This window comes from Eupeodes corollae, chromosome 1, assembly GCF_945859685.1.
Source record: "Eupeodes corollae chromosome 1, idEupCoro1.1, whole genome shotgun sequence".
In the NCBI taxonomy this organism is placed as follows: domain Eukaryota; kingdom Metazoa; phylum Arthropoda; class Insecta; order Diptera; family Syrphidae; genus Eupeodes; species Eupeodes corollae.
The window spans coordinates 124142438-124165832 of NC_079147.1; the positions used below are offsets into that span (position 1 = coordinate 124142438).

The following is a 23395-nucleotide window of genomic DNA, read 5'->3' on the forward strand; positions in this document are numbered from 1 at the left end:
ATAGTTCGCATTGGCTTTTAGTACCGCTACAATTGGCAATGCACAGTCTGAGAAATTAATAGTTGTAAGAAATCCGGACTGCTCTAATCTTTAGAGCCCTTCGTCGATGGTTGATAATGGAGCATATGGAACAGTACTTTTCACGCGGTTACAATTTGGCGTCAAATTTCGTATAGTGGCCCATGCCTTTAAAGATACGGCGAACTAGATTTTAAGATAACGTTCGTCATAACTGAATTCTTAAATAATCTTGTTCAGTACCTTTAAGACGCAGTTTACCAGATTAAAAATTAAGAAATTTTGTTTTGTGATTAGCGCAGAGAAGTGGCACATAAGGGTTTCGTATGACGCTTTTGGCGCATTGACAGACATTGTCGTCTCCCGACACTGTTGCGCCTCCCGATGGGTAGGAGAAGAAAAAAAAGTGCATACATTTGAATAATTATAAATAACAAGTAATATTTATTAAAAAAAAACTTAAGAAAAGTACTTTGATTGATGATGGAATAAGAATGAGGTTGGCAAGACTGCCCTTGGTACAGATTGCCTGCAACAGAATACTATTAATATTTAACTATTACAAACACTGAGTTAAAACCAAGAAAAGATTTAATTTTTTAAAAATAACAAATAAATTATGCCCAAACGAATAATAAAGTTAAATAAAATGCACGACTGGGTCGCACGAACTTGCTCCTGTATGCTAAGAGTCTGTTTAAAAAAGTACTTATATAAGATTTAAAAATATACCTGTAATATAAGTTTGTCTTCAAAGATATGAATTCCATTTGATTTGTCAAAAAAAAACCGCACGATCTTTGTATATGAAAACCAAAGTACTCTCATGAGCCGAGTCGTTGGCATGGCGTAAGTATCGAAAGTGGAGAAATTCAGCGGGAGCGAGAGAAAAATATTATTTCCATTCTTATAAGCAGCTAGCAGAATAAGGGAGATAATTAATTTTCGACCCAAAAAGTCTACACAAATTCCGCCATTCTATTTGAGTCTATCCTTGTGTATGTTTTCACATAAAGAGATTCCACTTCCATATGAAGGTTTATGAATTTGTTTTTTTTTTTATATCAATGCACTTTATATAAAAAACCGAAAAGTAAAACAAAATGGCTTAATATTGTATCTAATAAGGGGATGAAAGACACTTTTGAAAAAAAAAATTCAATATTTTTTTAAAAACCCAAACAATAAAAAATTTTACTTTTGTTAATCAGATATTGTTAAGGTAGTATAAGAGCTTATTCAGAAAAAAATTTATTGAAATCAGTTTATAAATTGCTGAGAAAATTAAAAAACAAAATAACGGTTCTATGAGCGGTACCTTTCGTGAGCAATACAAAAATTTGTTTTTCTTATTAAAAGAAGCCAAGTTAAAAAATAAAATTTTAGAGATAATTTAAAAAAAATCTATCGGTTCGTTTGTGAGAAAATTCGAATTTTCGTTTTTTGACCAAAAAAATTGTATGGGGGCCACTGTTAGTTTTGATCTTAAAAAAAAATGAAAAAAACGCCTAACGCGAATCTGCTCAAAACCCTAACTTCCAACTTTGAACTCAATCGACCCAATGGTTTAGGCTGTAGGAGCGTAGACAAAAACAGACAAAACCGACCCAACGGAATCGCGGGACCCACTTTTTTCGACTTCTCTACCATCATAATATCATGTTTGATTAAAATCTCGAGTTCGAAATTTTGCAAAACTTGCCATATAGTACCTATATGTTGCAAGTAAAAATAAAACGACGAACTTAATGTTCGACTCCATGATTATTGTAATAAAATAAGTAAATTTCATTAAACCATTTGTTTGTTGCTGTATTTATTTAGCCCACTTCTGTCATATTGACCTGAACTTCCCCCTGCAGTAATTCAATTTAAATAGGGTACAAATAAATTGTTATTTAACACAAAAGATCTTATCAATATCCGCATCTGACAACACATTGAATTTCTTTGCTTTCATCACGGATATTTTTGAGATGATACTTAATGAAAGACCTACCATCATCATTAAAAAATTATTCAATATCTAAAATCGAATGGGAAAACATTTTTTGGGGTTGAAACCATTCATGAACAAGTTTCATGAAAAAAATGAGTTTTAGTTCAATAAAATTGTAAAGATTCAGACAAATTATTGAAGTTTGCATATACTTTCGTTTATCACAGCAGCGGATTTGTTGAAGAAGTTACTGTGTACTCTCTATTGTATTTCGTTCTTGTTTAAATCTTTTGGATAGAATTCAAAAAAGGGCTTTGAAATGATAGGCGAAAGAACTATAATCGAAACATTTACATCGCTAGAACACCGCCGCAATGTTTCATGCCTTTCGTTGTTTTATAGATATTTTTACAAGCAATGTTCTGTCGAATTTGCCAGTTGCATATCACCCCTTAAACAATTCAGTCGTAATACTCGCACTTCTAGGAATGCTCATCAGTTTACCCTTGAGTTCAATTTCGGGCGTACTGTCATGTATAGATATTCTTTTTTAAATCGCACATCAAGAATGTGAAATGCTTTGGCTAAATCTATTTTTCCCTCTTATTTTGATTTTCAGAACTTCAAGACCAATGTGCACCGGTATCTCCTTTTAAATCCTTCCCTATTTTCCTAACGCTCGCACTGTGTTTAAATATAAACATATAAAGGGTACTAATAACCCCTTGACTGCTTGTGAATTTAAAAAAAAGTAATCATATTGCTGATCCACACAAATATGGTAAAAACAAAAAGGGTACAACTCATGATCTGAGGGAAGATTAGTTTAGTTTGAAAAGATATCATAGTCATTAATCAGGTGTTAGAGCTATGGCACAATCGACTTTTAGTTTTTGTTTACAATAAGAAACCGTAATAACTATAAATGTATGAACTTTTGCCATGGCCCATTACACTTTTACTAAATTGAAAACGTTTGGCATGGCTTTTTCATATAGTTTATGAAATTGGCAGACAATTTGAAAACATTTTTTTAGATTTATTTATTTCTTATAATTTACTCAGTAAGATACAATATCTTTTAAATTAGAGTAAACATCAGTAACTTAATATTATAAGTATATTCGTTATACAATTGCTTAAGTGACATTTGATATTTAATTGAAGAACAAAAATGAAAACAAATCCTTTTTATGTCATAAGTATCTTAAACATTATAAAAGGAAAAATAATTAAGCATATCCTTACAATATTAAAAAATTAATATAAAAAAACCAAATAGAAAAATTATCATCATCAAAATCTCTCAAACAATTCTTTGAGCACTCCTCGAAACCGGGTCGTACAGTTTATCATCCTAATAGAACGAGGGAGGGAATTCCATAATTGAAAAGCATACTCATAAAACTGCTGTTCAGATACTAAATATGAGCAGCGTATTGGGATAAGATCACAAGATCTACTAGATTGTGGGAAAATAATTTTATTAAATATGTATGCCGGTTGACTTGATTGTAAAACATTGTGAAGCAAGGTTAAAGTTCTGTGTTTGAATAGATTTTCCAGAGTGAGTGAAACTAGGCTTTGCGCAGTTTAGTTGTGTTGTGAATGGGGTTGTTTGAGCGGTTAGTGCAGTTAACTGTGTAAAAATTAAAACAATTTTGATATTTTGCTCAAGTCTTAAATTTGTGCAGTTATTTGTGTCGTTAATGTCAAAAACTGTGTGACCGCTCAGTATAAAAATTTTATTTACTTCACTATACATTGTTTTTTTTATAATGGCTGATAAACAAAAGTTCTGGGGCGAGTTCCTCGAACTTTATAAAGAATATCCGTCTCTATGGAAAATAAAAAGCCCGGAATATAGCAACAGAACAATGAAAAGGAAAGCCTATGAGTTTTCATTTTTTTTATTGCAATAGCAAGCAATATATAAAGAGCTAATTTTGAACTTATGTTCAACGAACGAAAACTTTTTTAAACTGAGAACTGTGCAGTTCACTTGTATCGTGTTTCGCACAGACCGATTTGAGTAAAACTTCAGTTTGCGCAGTTATTTTGTGTAGTGAATTGGGGGCCTAAGCACTTCGTTTTTTTAGGGTGCAAACAAAGGTCGTTTTTACGGGACCAGACAACTATTTTATCCAAATCCTCATTTACTTCGTATGCGCCATTCTCCAGCATTCCAAGTGAAACACTATTATATAATTGTACATCATCCGCATACATGTGCAAGGAGAAGTTCAGCGAACAGGAAGGTAGATCATTTATATACATTGAAAAAAAACAGATTGCCCAAAATAGAGCCCTGAGGTACACCTCTACACAAAGGTAGAAATGAAGACATCGAGTCGTTAGCATACACTGCCTGGGACCTATCAGTTAAATAAGAAATAATGAGTTTTAGTGATTGTGATGTGAAGCAAAACTGATTTTTAAGCTTTTTACAAAGTGTGATACGATTGACGGTGTCGAATGCCTTAGAGAAATCTAATAGAGTTAGAATGGTAACCTTATTATCATCGACAGACACTCTCATGTTTTCCACAATCTCAATTAAGGCTGTGGTACAACTAAGCTTAGGTCTAAAACCTGATTAATTGATGCATATCATTCCATTGGCAATAAGAAAACCCCTTATTTGTATATTCATTAGTTTTCCAAAGCCTTGGAAAGAAACTGTAAAATAGATATTGGTCGGAAATCATCACATTCACGATTTTTAGGAATAGGTATAACCTTGGCTTGTTTCCAAGCCGCGGGAAATGTACTGGTCATAAGAATAGAGTTGAATATATGAGTTATGTATTTCAGTACATAGGGCAGTATGGCTTTCAAAAAAACTGGATTGCTTACCAACACCAATTTCTTTGAGATTTTTTTAGAGCTTCTCTTTGGCAAGAGAAGGGTCTAATTTAGGAGCATAAAATCGTTTTTTTGATTCACGTATTTTGCTAATTACCTTATTTTTCAGAACTTTGTATATATTATACAATTCATCAAGCCTAAAAGTCTTCCAGCGTCTGTATGCTAGGTTAAGTTCTCTTACTGGAGACTTAATATTGTTATCAAACTAAGACTGGTTTTTATTACGGCATTCTTTTGTAACAAGAGGGACATGTGAATTGAAGAGATAATTTATATTAGTATGAAGAAATTGTACTTGGTCATCAACAGCTAACATACCATATATTTGAAACCACTCAATTAAATTCAAATCATATTCTAGCTGCAGTTTGTCAACATTGTTGAAATATCAATAGTTAAACGTAGAATAGATTGCCATATTTTCTTTCTTAATGATGTCAACTTCGGTGAGCTTAGTCTCGAGTGTTTTAATGCGGTTATTGACGTCATTGATTGAACACTTAATTTGAGATATGTCCGTTTCAATTATGACGTTATTCTCTTTTCGAAGTCTTGTATTTTTGTTAAAGGAGTGAAACGATGTATTCACTTTGTTTACGAAGAGCTTCGTCGGAAAGTGACATTTCAACAAAGTGGTTTTCCGAAGAGAAATTGATCGGGTGTTTCGGTGTAACTTGTTTACTATTAACCAATGAAGAATTTTTTGCCTGTTTTGGATCTGGAGACTGCTGCTTTTAACCTGGTGATGATGATAGAACTTGGTTGTTTCTTTTTGAACACATAGTACATGTAATGTATGTATGTGTGTATGATATAAGAAATGTGACGTATGGTGTTGTAGCTTGAGGTTTATTTATTAAATTCAGCAGTTGAGAGAAGTTTGCAATTTTAAGAGAACAAATTAGTTGTACTTTTTTTCAATTTTATTTCAATTTTAATGTCAAATTCAGGGAAAAAGAATTAAATATTATTTCGGCAAAATAAAAACTTTGGTTCAGTTTATAGTGCTCTTTTAGATAGAAAAAAAAACTTGGTATATATAATTGTCACTTAATCGCGCACGTCCACTCAGCAACACATACTGTGTGTATGGAGACCTTAATCAAAGCTTTTCGTCTAATTTGGCTGTGATTATTAAAAAAAATTAAATGTTGTTGAATCATAATAAAATATAAATATTTTATTATTTTTTTCCTTTTTTCTGAAATTTTGCATGTGGCCTCATCATAGTGACGCACTTTTTTATACCCTTTTTGAGAATATTAAGTTTTGGAGAATTAAAGAGTAGTTAAAGTTTTCGGGTACAACACTTCCACTAGCTATACAAACCGAACATCAATTTCAAAATGTGTGGCCTCATCCTAGTGGTTGGAAGTGTACTCGACATTATGAAGTAAACAAAAAAAGGGATTCTATTCCTCTTGCTGTCTGTACACGCCCATACAGCCCAAACCCATGGGTCGATTGAGTTCAAACTTGGAAGTTATTTTTTTTAGATAAAAAAGAACATTAGCTCCCAAACAGAAATTGAATTTCACTTGTTTTAGTAAAAAATAACTTTATTTTTGTATTGCTCCGGAAGGGTAGTTTTTTGTTTTCATACATTCCCAGGAATTAATACACCAATTTTAATAAATTTAATATTTCCGAAACAATATTTGATGATAAAAGTGTACATTTTTTTGGATTTTAATTTTTTTTTTTTTTCAAAATTCGATATCTCGAAATTGGTTCAAATTTTTTTTCACGAAATTCAATTTTAAAAGATATACTTAAAACTACTGAAGAACTGGATATCAAACATTTTTTTAAGAAAAACTGTTTTTTTTTTTAAATATAAAAAGCAACTAAAAAACAACTTTAACGATTTTCAAAAAAAAAAAAGAAAAAATTAAGGTTTTTCGAGAAATCAAATGGCGTTTAATTTTTGAAAACAAACTTGTTTATATTATATAATCTTTGCTAAGAGGAGCAAGTTCTTGCGATTCAGTCGTGCATTTTATTAATTAACACCAATTTGACTATCACCAAAATTATAATTTTTCAAAATAAAGTTTACTCTACATACATAAATTAATACTTATATTATATTCTGAAATGTATGCAATTTGTTTAAGTTACTTTTATAACATGTGAATTAAAATTACTACGTCTAGTGTTCGCGATGTTCGCCAACAGTAGTACCTATCATTTTACCACAAATAAGATTCACTTTGATTGAAATGTTTATGTTTACAATACTAATATTTTCCTTAAAATGTATCATAATGTATTAATAAATTAGGCATATGTATTTAATCAAATCATTTATTTATAATAAAGTATTAATTTATAAAACTTTAGATTTGCACATATTACGTCACAAAATATTCTATATGTGTTGTTGAGGAGACTAATTCCTTATAGTTAGTGCAATTAAGAGTGTCCTTCTTTCAGATAGGGCACTCACATTAACAAATCAAAAATCAAATGGGGTCGCGCAACAGTCCGTTGTGAACCAGGGCCTAGTGACTTACAACTCTCAACCATTCCTGTGTGCGAGTACTGTTATCAGGAATGGAAGGGACCTACAAATTTAAGGCCGAATCCGAACGGCTAGTTTAAGAAAGCACTTTTTCATGACAAGAATTTACTCTTGAAGGATTTGTCAATTCCTCGCAAGAGGCAGAACCCGCGAAAATTATTTTTTTTTTTTAAATTAAGGTGGCACAGGCAGGGATTGAACCCTAGACCCCTTGCATGACAGTCCAACACACCAACCATCATGCCACGGGTACTGGCGACTACAATTAACAGATATGTTAAATTGAATTGTTTTGGCAAACATTTTATATACCATTACGTTCAAGTGTTTTGAAATAAAAACTGAAACTACAATGTTATTATAAATAACACACTAAAAAGCACCTAAAAAGTGGTTATCGTTCTACAAATAGTATTTAAGTTACCGGTAAAACGCTTTCTTGTAAGATGCCAAAGAAAAAAGATTCTAGAAAGATTTTTTTGCAATCTAAAAATTTGGCTTACCATAGTACGAGGAGTTCCCATTTCCACTGCTGCGAAAAGATCCACCGGGACGATTGCTATTTACTCTCGAATTAGGACCAGCAGATTGTTGACGATAATCTCGGGATCCAAACGCCCCTCCGTAACGATTACTTCCACTGCCACGATTTGATGATCTCTTGCCGCCACTATGAGAACGATCTGATGCCATCATTTCTTCAAGGAAGGGTGGAATCTCTTGTTTCGTTTCAATTAATAATTGCATTAATTCTCCGCAAATGTTGCGATTTTTTTCATTAAAGAAACTCGTAGCAACACCTAAATTACCCATTCTTCCAGTGCGACCAATTCGATGAACATACTCTTCTACATCTGAAGGCAAATCAAAATTAATAACATGTTTAACATGTGGTATATCCAAACCGCGAGCAGCCACAGCTGTAGCAACTAGTATTGGGCAATCGCCTGATCGAAAACAACGCAAAGCTTCTTCTCTTTCTTTTTGTGATCGATCGCCGTGAATGCTTGTAACAGGGTGATTACATTTGTATAAGAATTCTTCAAGAGAGTCTGCTCCTTTTTTTGTTTCAACAAAAATTAAGGTAAGGCTATCTTTGGAATATTCAAGGCCTTCCTTTATAGATCGCAACAAATCAAGCAAATATGAACGCTTTTCTTGTTCATTTACCCATAAAATTGTTTGTGTTATGTTTTCAGAAGTAGATCCAACTCTTCCAACCGCAAGGAAAATATAGTTATGCAAAAAATCGCTTGCCAATTCTTGAATTGCTTTTGGAAATGTGGCTGAAAACATTAAGGTTTGGCGTTCGCCAGTTGCTGGCATATTACTTCTTTCAACGATACGTCTAATTTGAGGTTCGAACCCCATATCTAACATTCTGTCTGCTTCATCGAGTACTAAAAATCGAATATTGTCAAGGCAAACCTTTCCACGAGTTATCATATCCTCTAAACGACCGGGCGTAGCAACAATGAGGTGGCAACCCCGGTCCAACTCACGCATTTGTTCAACTGTGTTGTTGCCTCCATAGAGAACAGCAGGACGCATTTTTGAACGATAAGAAAACTTTTTAGCTTCTTCGAATATTTGTGTTGCAAGTTCTCTTGTTGGAGCCAAAACTAATCCTAAGGGATATTGTTTGCGCCTATTACTCATGCGATTCGATGGTGGTGGATCCGAAACTCCATGCTCATACATTTGGTTCAAAATTGGAACCAAAAAAGCTGCAGTTTTACCGGATCCTGTCTGAGCACATGCCATTAAATCACGACCAGTTATAATAATTGGGATTGCATATTTTTGAACTGGTGTTGGCGTATCGTATCTTGCCAATGCAATATTATTTTTTACTATGTCCGTCAAGTTGACGTCATTGAAAGTTGTGATATGTGATGGTACTTGATTTCCCGTCGCTTCCACGGGTATGTCTTCGTATTTGTTGAAATTAATTCCAGTGTTAGCAGTGCCAAAAAGTTCGAGTTCAATGCGTTCATCACGAGGTCCAAGGGAGGTGTAATCGACTTCACACCTTTTTTCATCTTTCCATTTACCTCCAAATGATTGTCCTGTATCATTGCGCCGTTCTGAATCCACCCACCTGTCGTTCCGTATGCCGTCATCTCTGTTGGAACGCTCACGAGCATGCTCACTACGATAATCATCACGGCGATCTCTATCTCCGTTGCGATTGTGTTGAAAGCGATTGCCGCCACGGTACCAATCGTTAAAACGTGTATCACCTTCATCTAAATTTGATAAGGAAAATTTAAATTATTGATTGATATTGATATTGATATAGATATTGATATTGATATTGACAACATAGTAAGCAAGCGATTTGTATAATATTTACATATGTACGTATAAGAATTCTTGATAATAAGACAAAGAATAATAATGATAAACATGAAATATACTAGAGAAGCCGAAAACATCCTTCTCTAGTATATTTCAGAACAGTATGGACAGTATAACCACATTATACGGGATTATATGTCAGTTGCGTGATGATAGTCTGCTTATTGTAAAAAAATCTAAAAAAAATTATAATCTGTCTTATCCAAAAGAAAACTATCAAATATGTGCATTCCCTTCTTCTTTTTTTAACAGGTCCAAAGTTTACTCAAGAAAAATAAGTTTTAAAAATTAAAACTATACAAAAATGAACCATAAGTACCAATATTAACCTCAACTTACTTAGAGGTCACATTCAATAATACGCAGCATAAAAATCCGCACAAATATCTTCAACAAACAGAAATACTCCATCTACCTTAAACACCTTGAAACCTCGAACATCTCATAGCACAATAAAACAAATCTTAAAAATAACTACTACCACGACTTCAACCTTCAATACAAATCCCTATTCTAGATTTTCCAGCAGAATCTGAAAGGGTACTTAAATAATAACTATGAACTTGATATTACCTGCTCTTCACCTGAACTGATATAAAACTGGTACATCATTCACGACCTTTACAATAGTGAGCACTTCCCAATCATCATAACAATAAATTAAAATTAATTCAATACCAATTTCCTCTTAACTCAACTCCAAAGTTTAAAACTCTATATATATATATAGAGCTATAAAGCTATAAAATCCCTCCATAACAAAAACATAAAATCAAACACAAATAAAGAAGCGGCACTTGTTCAAAGTGATGAGGTCTACTTAAAAAGTTATCCTTCTGAACCACCCAAAACCACGGCAAAAGGTAACACCTTGGTTGAATTCAGAGCTTGCAGAGCTACGAAAAGAAAAAATGTTAGCTTAGAAAAGCTTTAAAAACCACTAATACGAAAGCAATATCATGGTGTTCAAGAAGGAAAATGCCAAATTCCGACGACACATATCAAATCCTAAATAAAGGGTGATTTTTTTGAGGTTAGGATTTTCATGCATTAGTATTTGACAGATCACGCGGGATTTCAGACATGGTGTCAAAGAGAAAGATGCTCAGTATGCTTTGACATTTCATCATGAATAGACTTACTAACGAGCAACGCTTGCAAATCATTGAATTTTATTACCAAAATCAGTGTTCGGTTCGAAATGTGTTTCGCGCTTTACGTCCGATTTATGGCCTACATAATCGACCAAGTGAGCAAACAATTAGTGCGATTGTGACCAAGTTTCGCACTTAGTTTTCTTTATTGGACATTAAACCAACCACACGAATGCGTACAGTGCGTACAGAAGAGAATATTGCGTCTGTTTCTGAGAGTGTTGCTGAAGACCGTGAAATGTCGATTCGTCGCCGTTCGCAGCAATTGGGTTTGTGTTACTCGACCACATGGAAGATTTTACGCAAAGATCTTGGTGTAAAACCGTATAAAATACAGCTCGTGCAAGAACTGAAGCCGAACGATCTGCCACAACGTCGAATTTTCAGTGAATGGGCCCTAGAAAAGTTGGCAGAAAATCCGCTTTTTTATCGACAAATTTTGTTCAGCGATGAGGCTCATTTCTGGTTGAATGGCTACGTAAATAAGCAAAATTTCCGCATTTGGAGTGAAGAGCAACCAGAAGCCGTTCAAGAACTGCCCATGCATCCCGAAAAATGCACTGTTTGGTGTGGTTTGTACGCTGGAATCATGGGACCGTATTTTTTCAAAGATGCTGTTGGACGCAACGTTACGGTGAATGGCGATCGCTATCGTTCAATGCTAACAAACTTTTTGTTGCCAAAAATGGAAGAACTGAACTTGGTTGACATGTGGTTTCAACAAGATGGCGCTACATGCCACACAGCTCGCGATTCTATGGCCATTTTGAGGGAAAACTTCGGAGAACAATTCATCTCAAGGAATGGACCGGTAAGTTGGCCACCAAGATCATGCGATTTGACGCCTTTAGACTATTTTTTGTGGGGCTACGGCAAGTCTAAAGTCTACACAAATAAGCCAGCAACTATTCCAGCTTTGGAAGACAACATTTCCGAAGAAATTCGGGCTATTCCGGCCGAAATGCTCGAAAAAGTTACCCAAAATTGGACTTTCCGAATGGACCACCTAAGACGCAGCCGCGGTCAACATTTAAATGAAATTATCTTCAAAAAGTAAATGTCATGGACCAATCTAACGTTTCAAATAAAGAATCGATGAGATTTTGCAAATTGTATGCGTTTTTTTTTTTTAAAGTTCTCAAGCTCTTAAAAAATCACCGTTTACAAGTAAAATAAATAAATTGGGTGGCGCAACAGTCCGTAGAGAACCAGGCCCTAGTGACTTACAACTCTCAACCATTCCTGTGTGCGAGTAATTGCAGAGATGGAGGGGACACTTTTTATGACAAGAATTACTCTTGGAGAATTTGTCAATTAATCGAAAGAGGCAGTACCCGTGAAAACTTTTAGGCGGCACAGGCAGAGATCGAACCCTAGACCTCTGGCATGACAGTCCAACGCACCAACCATCACGCCACGGGTACTACTCCTAAATACAAGTGTCATCTTTAAAAGCTGGAAGGTTAATTCAAAATCCCGAAGTCATTTGGTGTCTAGAGGAAATTGACAATACGTAAGATCACAGATAATAAATATACAGATGTCTCATCCTTATGGCGAGACATGATATACATATGAAACTGAAATCAACCAACAAAAGAGCTTTTTCAAAAAGTTCAACACATTTACTAAATGAATACACGAAAGCTTTGTTGTTGTTGTTGAATGAAAATTAAGGCAAAGAAAAATCTGAAATCATTTTTGCATGTTCTTTTAATCTAATAATCTTAATGCACAGTAGTCAGTAACACATAATACACCATGATCATTCCTCACAAATGAAAACAAAACTAGTTTTATTTTGATTTTTTGTGGTATGGTGTGGCTGGTGGTAATGCGTTGACAATAGGTGCAGGAGAGTTGATCGCTTGTCGACGACGAGAAAAAAAATATTTACAGTTGTCTTGGAAATAGAAACAAAGCTAGGATAAGGTTGTCTTTATAGCTCGAGTTCTTATAATCGGATATGTAAATGCTAGTTGCGTGCATTCATGTGATTTTTTTTATAAATTCATCTTTTTCTTCAATTTTGTAAAATCTTCACAAATACATTTTTCTGTTTTATATGCTTTTAAACGTAATGAAGTGTTGTTGACTGATGTCAATTGGATGATGAGGTAGCTACATATGTAAAATGTACATGTACATATGTACCTCATTGTACATAATGTGTCAACAATTAAAATATTTTTTTTTTCTAGTTTGAAAAGAACTGATCTTATTTTTTTTTATTTAAAAAGATAACTTCCTCAAAAATGGACAAGTAGATTTTGTGCAGCAAAAAATAAAATATGTACTGTTTTCTGTTCAAATAAGGGTCTTCCTGTAGATTTGTATTGCCCTGATTTGTATGTTTCATTGCCATAACTGTATGAAAAAACGTGTTTCTTTTTGATTATTGTAATGGATCCGATCGATTTGTCGAATTGAAAATTTTGACATTTCTCGACGTCCCTATAGTGGAAATAAAAGCATTTTGGGAAGATGTCTGTACGTGTGTACCTACATTCGTACGTTCGCGCGTTTTTTTTTGCTGTCCATAGCTCAAGAACCAGAAGAGATATCGACTTCAAATTTTGTTATACAGAAATAATGTAGAAAGATGCTGAAAGGAATATCAAGAAAATTGCGTGGGTGGTTTTTTTTACAATAGCAGTTAAAACAAAAGGTGACAATTTTGGTTAACCCTAAATAACTCACGAACCAATAACGCTAGAGACTTCTATTAAATGTTATACGTATTATATATTGTAACGTCTATGTAAGGAAGATGGATGGGGCAAGTGTAATCCAAGTTGATCTCTGAGAAAGTTGAAACCGCAGGACGAACGTTTGTGATAAAATAAGTTCCGCTAAAGTCTTGGTGTTTTGATTTATACCTTCCGTTAAATCGATTTCTCTTTCGAGAGAATTCTTTTCATCAGACCAAAGCTTTTTTTTCACTCTTTTTAAGTCGACTAATTTTCTGTAACATGTTTATTTTAGATTTGTCATATTTTTGTATTGCTCCAGAAAAGAACCGTTTGTTTTTACACTATATCAAAAAATTGTTCGTACAAGTGATTCTTGAAAATAATAGTTAAGGTATTTAAAGAAAAACAGATTTTCAACCATTCTTTTTTCAATTTTGATATTGCTTATTATATGAGGATTAAAAACAAAACAAAATAAATCAGTACAAACTTCATGAAGAAAAAAAAAAGGGAAAAAAATTAGGCAAAGTAGGAAATCAAAGTTAAAAAAATTGCACGTACAGTGATAAAAAACTAAATTATATACATATATGTAAGTTTTAGTATCGAGTGTGATAACCTTTCGCTTTTATAACATCCTGAAGACGATTCTTCATAGAGAGAACTAGTTTTGAAGTGACTTCCGGCGAAATTTTGTTCCATTCTTCGAATATAACGGCTTTTAGCTGGTTTTTATTACTTATTTTAGATTCTCGGACCTTTCTGCCTAAATAATCCCAAAGATGCTTAATGGAGTTGGGGTTGAGGTCTGGGGATTGGGGAGGATGAGGCAATTGCGATTTAACATTATAGGGAAACCAGTCCTTTACTATTCTTGATGAATGTTTATAGAGGATAGTTGTTTTGCATAAGTAAAAAGTCGTCTTTAAGGCCAATTTTTAAAGCGCTGGCATTTAAATTTTCTTTTAAAATTTTTAAATATCTGTTTTTATTCATTGTTGTTTCTATAAAAACTAAATTTCCCACACTATTGGATCCCATAGCTCCCCAGACCATAACATTACTCACACTAATTACTTCCCATCCCGTTAGTTTCATTATTTTTACAAATTTTAAAATAACCAAGAATATTTTGTATGTAAGGAAATAGTTTAGTTTCAAAATCTAGTTTTGTTAACTTGCATTTCTTAAATTTTTACAAATTGGATAAATGAAATTAATTTGAGAGATATCAAACGAACACCAATTTTTACCAAATTTGCGTACTATTTCTTGTAGCTTTTATTTTTTTTATGAAAAACGAACTCTTAGATTTTAATAACAAAAACTGATAATTATCGAAAATAATATTTTCTATGAAATAAAAAAGGTTTGAAGACAATGTTTTTAATTTTGAAAAACTATTTGAGTCGAAAGTAAATTTTTACGAAGTTTTAGAATTGTTTTTTTTTTTTGTTTGGTTTTAACTTTTTTTTTAAACTTTCAGTTCGATTTTTCTCAAAATTGTATTGAGTCGAAAATCAAATTTTACCAAATTTTATTAATTTTCTTGTTAGTTTTTTATTTTTTGTAAAAAAAAATGTCAATTTGATTTCTCCCAAATTTTCAGAATGTTGATAACAATATTCCTCATAAATTAAAATTGGTTGGAAACCATGATCTCAAATTTTTGAAAAGATATTTGAGTCGAAAATCAATTTTACCAACTTTTATTGAGTTGTCATTTATATTTTTATTTGTTGTAAAAAATAACTGTCAATTCGATTTTTCTCAAAATTTTACTGAATGTTGACAACAATATTTTTTAAAATTAAAAAGTAGTTTAAAGCCAATATCTCAAAGTTTTGAAAAGATATTTGAGTCAAAATTTAATTTTTATCAACTTTGAGTAATGTTTTCTTAGGTTTTTATTTTTTATAAAAAAAACTGTCAATTAGATTTAGTTTCAAAATTTTAGCAGATGTTAAAAAATTTATTTTTCATGGCACAAAATTGGTTTTAAGATAAAATAATTTTGTATTCGTAAAATTTTCGAGGTGACAAATTTTTTTTTTTCTGATTTATAAAAAAAAACCTTTAATTGGATTTTGTTCAAAAAATATATTTATTTGCCTTTCTGCCTTTTTATCTGTATACCAAAATTTATTTGAAGTCGATATCTCTTCTGGTTTTGAGCTATGGACAACGAAAAAAACGTCGCGAACGTACGGACGTATGTACACACGCAAGCAGACATATTTCTATAAGTTTTTTATTTTGACTCTAGGGACCTTGAAACTTCAAAAAATGTCAAAATTTTCAATTTGACAAATCGGACCCATTACAATAACTTCCTATGGGAAGTTAAAAATAGAAAAGACAGAAACCAAATCATACATTATCACCCCTTTCTTCTTTTACGCACCAAAACCATTATCACCCCTTTCTTCTTTTACGCACCAAAACGCGCATAAAAAAAAAGATATAAAGGGTGTCCTAAAATTAACGCAAGATTTGAATTTGCCGCCATTTGTGCAGTGAAGTGTGGGCAACCCTGAAAAAAAGAAATTTGACAGCTAACAGTATAGGGTTATTAAAAATGGAGCGTTACACGAAAAATAGTGAAAGCTTCATACAAAATATGGTCGGAAAAGTGTTTTAACTTCGTCAACTGTGAAGAGATTAATTGAAAAATTCATGGAGACTGGATCCGTTGGAGACGCCAAACACACTGGTCGTCCAAAAACAGTGCGAGAGAGTGTTGCTGACAATCCAGGAACCTCAATTCACCAAAGATCTGTGTCTTCATGCTTACACAATTCAATTAACACAACAATTGAAGCCTAATGACCATGGACAGAGAAGAGAGTTCGTTGAATGGATTATTGAACATCAACAAATGGACCCTGAATTTTCGAGCAAAATCATCCTAAGCGATGAAGCACATTTTCATCTTGATGGCTTTGTCAATCGACAAAATTGTCGCATTTGGGGTTCGGAGAACCCACATGTGATTGTCGAAAAACAAATGCATCCACAACGCGTGACTGTATGGTGTGGATTTTGGGCTGAAGGCATAATTGGGCCATATTTTTTTGAAAATGATGCTGGTCAAGCAGTGACTGTTACTGGTACTCGATATCGCGACATGATTACACAGTTCTTTCTGCCAAAATTGGATGATATTGATGTGTCCAATATGTGGTTTCAACAAGACGGTGCCACATGTCATACAGCCCGTGAAACAATACAATTACTGCATGAGACATTTTCAGGTCGTGTACTCTCTCGTTTCGGTGATCAAAATTGGCCTCCTAGATCGTGTGATTTAACACCATTAGACTTCTTTTTATGGGGTTATTTGAAATCACAAGTCTATGTCAACAAGCCCACAACCACCCGTGCATTAAAGGAGGAGATTCAACGCTGCATCAACGAAATTCAGCCACATTTATGCAGAATTGTCATGGAAAATTTCAACAAAAGAGTGCGCATGTGCATGCACAGCCGTGGAGGCCATTCCATACATAACCCTATCCTACGTACTTTACGAGTCAATAAAAATATAACTATCAAAAGACTAAAAACGGCGTTTTCTATTTAATTCAAATCTTGCGTTAATTTTGGAACACCCTTTACATTTGATTGCAACGGACCAAACTTTGTTTTTGTATTCATTGGCAAACAAAATGACAAATGAGAAGAGAAAAGTTTCTAGGAAGAAAAAAAATATGCAAGGCAAAAAGAGCTTTCTCACCTTTATTTTTAAAAGCTCTTGTCTGTTAAGAGAAAAAAATGTTTCATTTTGTCCTGCAGGAATGAGGCATCTGTATAAATTTATTATCGGTGGTAATATGCTATTCAAATCAATAACTTAGAAATAGAAAATGTTCATTCATAGCTCATATACTCATTTATTATAAGTACGCTCATATGTAACAAAATAAAGAAACGTTCACAATTTGAGGCATTGCATTGGGTTGACAGAAAATTTTGGAGGTAGGTCATGTAGCATTAAAAACAACAAAAAGTTTTAAAATTTATTGGAAAAAAGTAAGATGCAGGGAATTAAGTTTGGTTTTAAAAAACTACATAATCATATTTACTGATTTTTCTACATTTTTATTTTTTTACTGAATACAAAATAAATAAACTACTTATCCATTAAAATATATTTTTATTTGATGTTTGGATATAGTTTATAGATCTCATTATTGTGTAGCGTAAAATAATTGTGTTGTGCAAGAGTCGTATTGTCTTCATTGTACTTATTGTTAACATTTTAGTAAGCATCTTCGAAAGTTTCGATCTCATTAACTCTTAATTTAATGTAAATTGTGCAGGCAAGAGCCTGAATAATTTAAATAATAATTCACGCGTTGTTTTATGGACTTATGGAAAAGTAATGTAATGTAATGTAGAAAAAGTAATGTACCTATAATTACACTATAATAATTATGATAATATAGCTTTTTAACAGGTAATTAATTACACTACCAGGGCTTCTTGCCGATATGGGTAGATTAATTATAACGTTTTGGGAGTTTTTTCAATGCTAATAAAAAGCATGCAAAGATTTATCAATGGTGTTGTTTGATTAATTTAACATGAGTTTGACAAATTCACAACCGATGATGAGGTGATTAACGGACCGTGGAATGTTATTGTTACATAATTGACAGAAAGGTTGTTAATGTTGTTACCAAGCCCAAAATGAATTAGAAATTCAAACTATGCAGATAAACCTTTAATTCTTGAACACTTAAGAACCAACTCGTCAAGTTTTGTATACTACACAATATGTGTCAAAAAGATCTTGAAAATTACCTCAAAAGACTCGTTGCTTCCACCAATTCGCGTGGTGGTAATTTAAATGATGTAGTATTTCACACATAATGCCAACATTCAAAGTTAAAAACAAAACAAATATTTTATAAGTATTTGATTTACATTTTTTTGAAACTGCAAAATGGCTATCCCTGTAAGAGCTTAAATCAATTTCAACAACTGTCCTAATTGATCTTCTACAGCAAGTCCTATCATTTTCGAGGTACTTATTGTTCACATTTTCGTGAATATCTTCGGACTCTCATTATCTCTTAATTTAATGCAAATTATGCAGGCAAGAGGAAACATTTATAGTTTGCGTGAATTAATACATCTTTATTTATTTTTTAGAATCCCAAAAAATCTCGCAATTATATTTCTTACTTTTATTATTATTATGTGTCCAGTAGATGTTAGTATTTTACTAGCGCTTTAATAATTTAATTAACAAAAACTAAAAACATAAAACGCCTTTTTATTGATACACGGCGCACAGTGGTTCGGTTTGTATGGGAGAGCGGAAAAGTGTGTAAAATCTGAACGGTTCAACGGATTTAAATTAAATTTGGCATACATGTTAAGATTAGTCTTATACATATTTGGTCAAAATTTGGTTGAAAAATAAAAATTATAAACAAAGTTATTGACATTTTTCTAATATTTGAGGGTTTTTGATTTTTGTATGGGAGAGCGGAAAAAAGTCTGTAAAATCTGAATTATTAAACGAATTTTAATGAAATTTTACACACATGTTAAAAGTAGTCTTATACACGCTTGGTCAAAATTTGGTCAAGAAAAAAATATTAGAAAACAAGTTATTGACCTTTTTTTAAAATTTGAGGCTTTTGATATTATATTTAAATAAAAGTTTTTTTTTTAGTAAAAATCTTAACTTTTTATTTTGAACAAAATATTATTACTAACTATGTATATTATAAAATTAAATAAATAAATAGATAAATACATACAAAAAATAAATAAAAAACAATTATGAAGTAATAATTTTATGACGCTAAATGATAATAATGAGGTTTTTAGCTCAGCATTCGTCAAAACTCTTTCGTGGTCTTCACATATAAGTTGACGTTTCGGGCAATACACTTTGGGTTAGTTCTACTTCGAAAACTCCTTCGAGCCAATGAGGGTATTTTTTTAAATGAATTTTTTCTGTGAACTGCGTTCCATCGACTCAAAAAATGAGACATCAAACGTTTCTTTAATTCTGACAGCACAGTTTCTATTTGCTCAGAAATTAAGTTGGGGTATTCCCTTTCAAAATATGGTAGAAGATTTTGAACATCATGTCCATTAGTAATAAGTTCACTACACAACACCGAATAAGGAATTTCGATTGAATGCATTTTAATGTATTCAATTCACTATATACATATATGTATGATTGTTATTATATTTCACTTTCACTTATTGGTTGATCAAAGAGTAAAAATTTTTCTTAAACACCTTGCACGAATGGTCAATAATTCAATACTGACTTTTTTTAATTTAATCCTTTATATATATAGATTTAAGTAAGAGATTTTATTCTAATAAGCCAGGTAATACAAAATTACGCAATACACAACAAAAAAAATAAAGGATTATCCCTAATCCTTTTCTTTATTTTGTGTTAAGCTTTATCATATAATTTAAAATATTATAAAACTATATTGTTTTTCGTGTGTTGTTTCCAAAAAAATTTTACGGGCAGAAATAAATGGTTTCGCAAAAATCGAAATTTTCAGACCTGGTCAATGTATTAATTTTGTTTTTTTTTTTTAAAATAAAGTTTGACATTTTTTCTTAAAATAATGGGCTTAACCAGTTCATTCTGACAATTAATAACCAAGAAATCAAGCTTTTTGGTAAACACCACCGTCAAAACGCAGTTTTTTGAAATCCGATTCAGTGAAATATTTTTGATCATAACTTCCACATCTGCACGTATCTGCAGCTGATTTTTTCTGTGCTTTAACATGAATGTATGCAGCATATGCTGGCATACTTACTTTCTTGGTATCTTTTGGCGCTTTTTTTTTTAAATCAAAAAGTTTAAAAAAACGCATTTTTTCCTAGTACTAAAGCTTCAGACTACTTATAGAAGCTATCTTTTATAAATAATACATTTTTTTTAGATAATCGAAAATAGAACAATTAAATTATTTAAGAAGATAGAGAATTTATTTAAAGGAACTTCGGAAAAAACAATCTCAAAATTTGTGGAAAATACGGTTCGCTATTTGAGTAAAATTATTTTTCAACTTTGAGGGCTTGTAAATCAGAACATACAATATATATTATGTTAAAAAATACTTTTAAATCATACGCTCGGGTTATATAAGAGTACTTAAATATAAAATTTAAAAGGATAAATATGACTTCTTAAAAAGACTTTTTTCCGCTCTCGCACCACTGTGCGGCGGCCGGCGGCGATATACGTTGTTTTATGGACTTTTGGAATATGCTTAATTTGTAGGTATTGATTTGGAAGAAAAAATAACGCAAATATAAATATAATAATAATATAACTTTTTAACAGAAAATAAATAACACTACTAATTGAATTTTAATTTAATAAGTTTTAGGAGTTTTATCAATGCTTATATTTTAAAAACATTCATTTTTAAAAATTGATAATGTGTATTCTAATATTAGGCTTGGTCCAATAACTAATTTACACTTGTAAATAAAACATACATTTATTTTATTTAAATCGCTCCAAACTTATTTATTGAACACTTTCAATTATTACATTTTAAACACAGCCTTTACTTTCAATTATTACTTTTCACACAGTCTTTACTTTATCGCAGTTCACAATCAATAATGTACCGCTTCGCTTCCGAGCGCCTATTTATATCTCTCGAATCGGTTTGAGAAACTACTAGGTTCTTGCAGGCGCTGAATGTTCTCGAAGCGAGTTCTCCTCTTAATCACTAGATTTTGCCCTTCTAGGTTCTTGTAGGCGCTTAATGTTCTCGATGCTTAACGAAGCGAGTTCTCTTAATCACTAGATGTTGCCCCTTATTCTAAAAGTTCTACACAAGTGATTACTACTACAAATAAACCGGTTGCTACGTACTTATTCTCCTATAACACCCTCTGTAGGATTGATCGTCCCAAACAAATCCATTTTTTTCATCACCACTGTAGCGATATAGTCGGTCGCGGTGTACAACTTTAGGTTTTCCTCTGACTCCCTTTTGTACCCGATCTCCTGCTTGGAACTATGTTGTTGTCGCTCGTATATCGTAGCGTGTCTTCCTCCGGTCACTGAACATCTTTATTTTCAACCTGGTATTGTCGTGGATCGGAAGGAGTCTTTCTCTGAGGTCATCAATGTAGTCATCCTCGGCTTGCGGCTCCGACGTGGGACATCCGAATTTTATTTCGCTCGGCAGTCTGGTGTTGCTTCCTCAAAATCAAATGGGGTGGCGCAACAGTCCGTTGTGAACCAGGGCCTAGTGACTTACAACTCTCAACCATTCCTGTGTGCGAGTACTGTTGTCAGGAATGGAAGGGACCTACAATTTAAGGCCGAATCCGAACGGCTAGTTTGAGAAAGCACTTTTTCATGACAAGAATTACTCTTGAAGGAATTGTCAATTCCTCGCAAGAGGCAGTACCCGCGAAAATTATTTTTTTTTTAAATTATGGTGGCACAGGCAGGGATTGAACCAAAGGCCTCTTGCATGACAGTCCAATGCACTAACCATCATGCTACGGGTACGTTTGCTTCCTACGCCATCAAAAAATTGGAATGTGTCCATGCCAATCTCGCTGGTTGGCGTCTACAACTTTGCAAAGATGTTCCTTCAGGGTTCGGTTGAATCGTTCGACTATGCCATCAGATTGTGGGTGAAGTGGTGTTGTTCTAATATTCTTGATGTGAAGAAGCCCACAAACTTCCTGGATTATGTTTGACTCAAAATTCCTTCCATGATAGGAATGCAGTTCTAATGGAACACCTAATCTCCTGACACAGTTCAACACAGTCTGCTACTGTTTTGGCTTCTTGATTTGGAATGGCGAATCCTTCAGGTCACTTGCTGAAGAAATCCATGACGACCAGAATATAACGCTTTCCATTATTTATTTCCGGAAATGGATCCGCCACGTCTACTGAAATCCTTTTGAAGGATGCTTTGACATTATACTGCTGCATTTCGCTGTGATTTTTTTTTGTTCGGGCCTTTGGTGGCAGCACCACTTCTCGACATCTTCCCTTGCATATAGTCAGTAGAATCGTTGTCGAACCTTTTCTAGCGTCTTGTTCAATCCTAAATGGCCTCCCGAAACTCCATCATGCATCTCTCGCAGTACGCCCATAATCTTCGATCTCGTTAAGACTAGCTGCATTACATAAGACTTTTCATCTGCTAATTTCCATTTACATCGAAGGACACCCTCTTGGACATGAAACGAGCCCCACTGTACCCAATATGCCTTTAGAGTCGGACTTCTGTCGGAGATATCAGCCCATTCTGGTTTTTCTTGGTGTTCCTTAAATCAGAGAATGGGTTGGATGTCTGAGTCGATGTTCTGAGCCTTCCTAAAACTCGTCGTTGCTACAGCCATAAATGGGTTCAACTCTGATTAGTTGGACAGTAACCACTTTTTTTTCTTCTTGTCGTCTGCAATTCTTACAGTCTTGCTTACATGGTCTCCGAGAAAGTGCATCTGCAATTGAGTGAAGCTTCCACATCCGATGTTGAATTTCATAATCGTACGTCTGCAGCCTATCAATCCATCTCACCACTTGACCCTTTAGATTCTTGAAATTCAAAAGCCAGTTTAGTGCTCCATGGTCACTTCGGAGAAGAAAATTCTGTCCATAGAGATACTTATGGAAGTGCTTTGTTGCTAAATTCAGTGCAAGAAGTTCTTTTCTGGTCACGCAATAGTTTCTTTCCGACTTCGAGAGTACCTTGCTGTAATAGGCAATAACCTTTTCTTCGCCATTATGCACATGCGATAGTACATCACCAATCCCGACATTGCTGGCATCAGCATCAATTATCAACAGTTTTCCTGA

The 23395-nt window shown here is 33.3% G+C and overlaps 1 protein-coding gene across 1 annotated transcript in view; it reads right to left on the reverse strand.

The window, feature by feature from the left end:
- Positions 1-23395, reverse strand: part of LOC129940474 (ATP-dependent RNA helicase bel) — a 96726-nt gene that overhangs the window by 43540 nt on the left and 29791 nt on the right. The window contains exon 4 of the mRNA XM_056048820.1: positions 7853-9598. Coding sequence (XP_055904795.1) covers positions 7853-9598 — 1746 coding nt within the window. The remainder of the gene's footprint in view (positions 1-7852; positions 9599-23395) is intronic.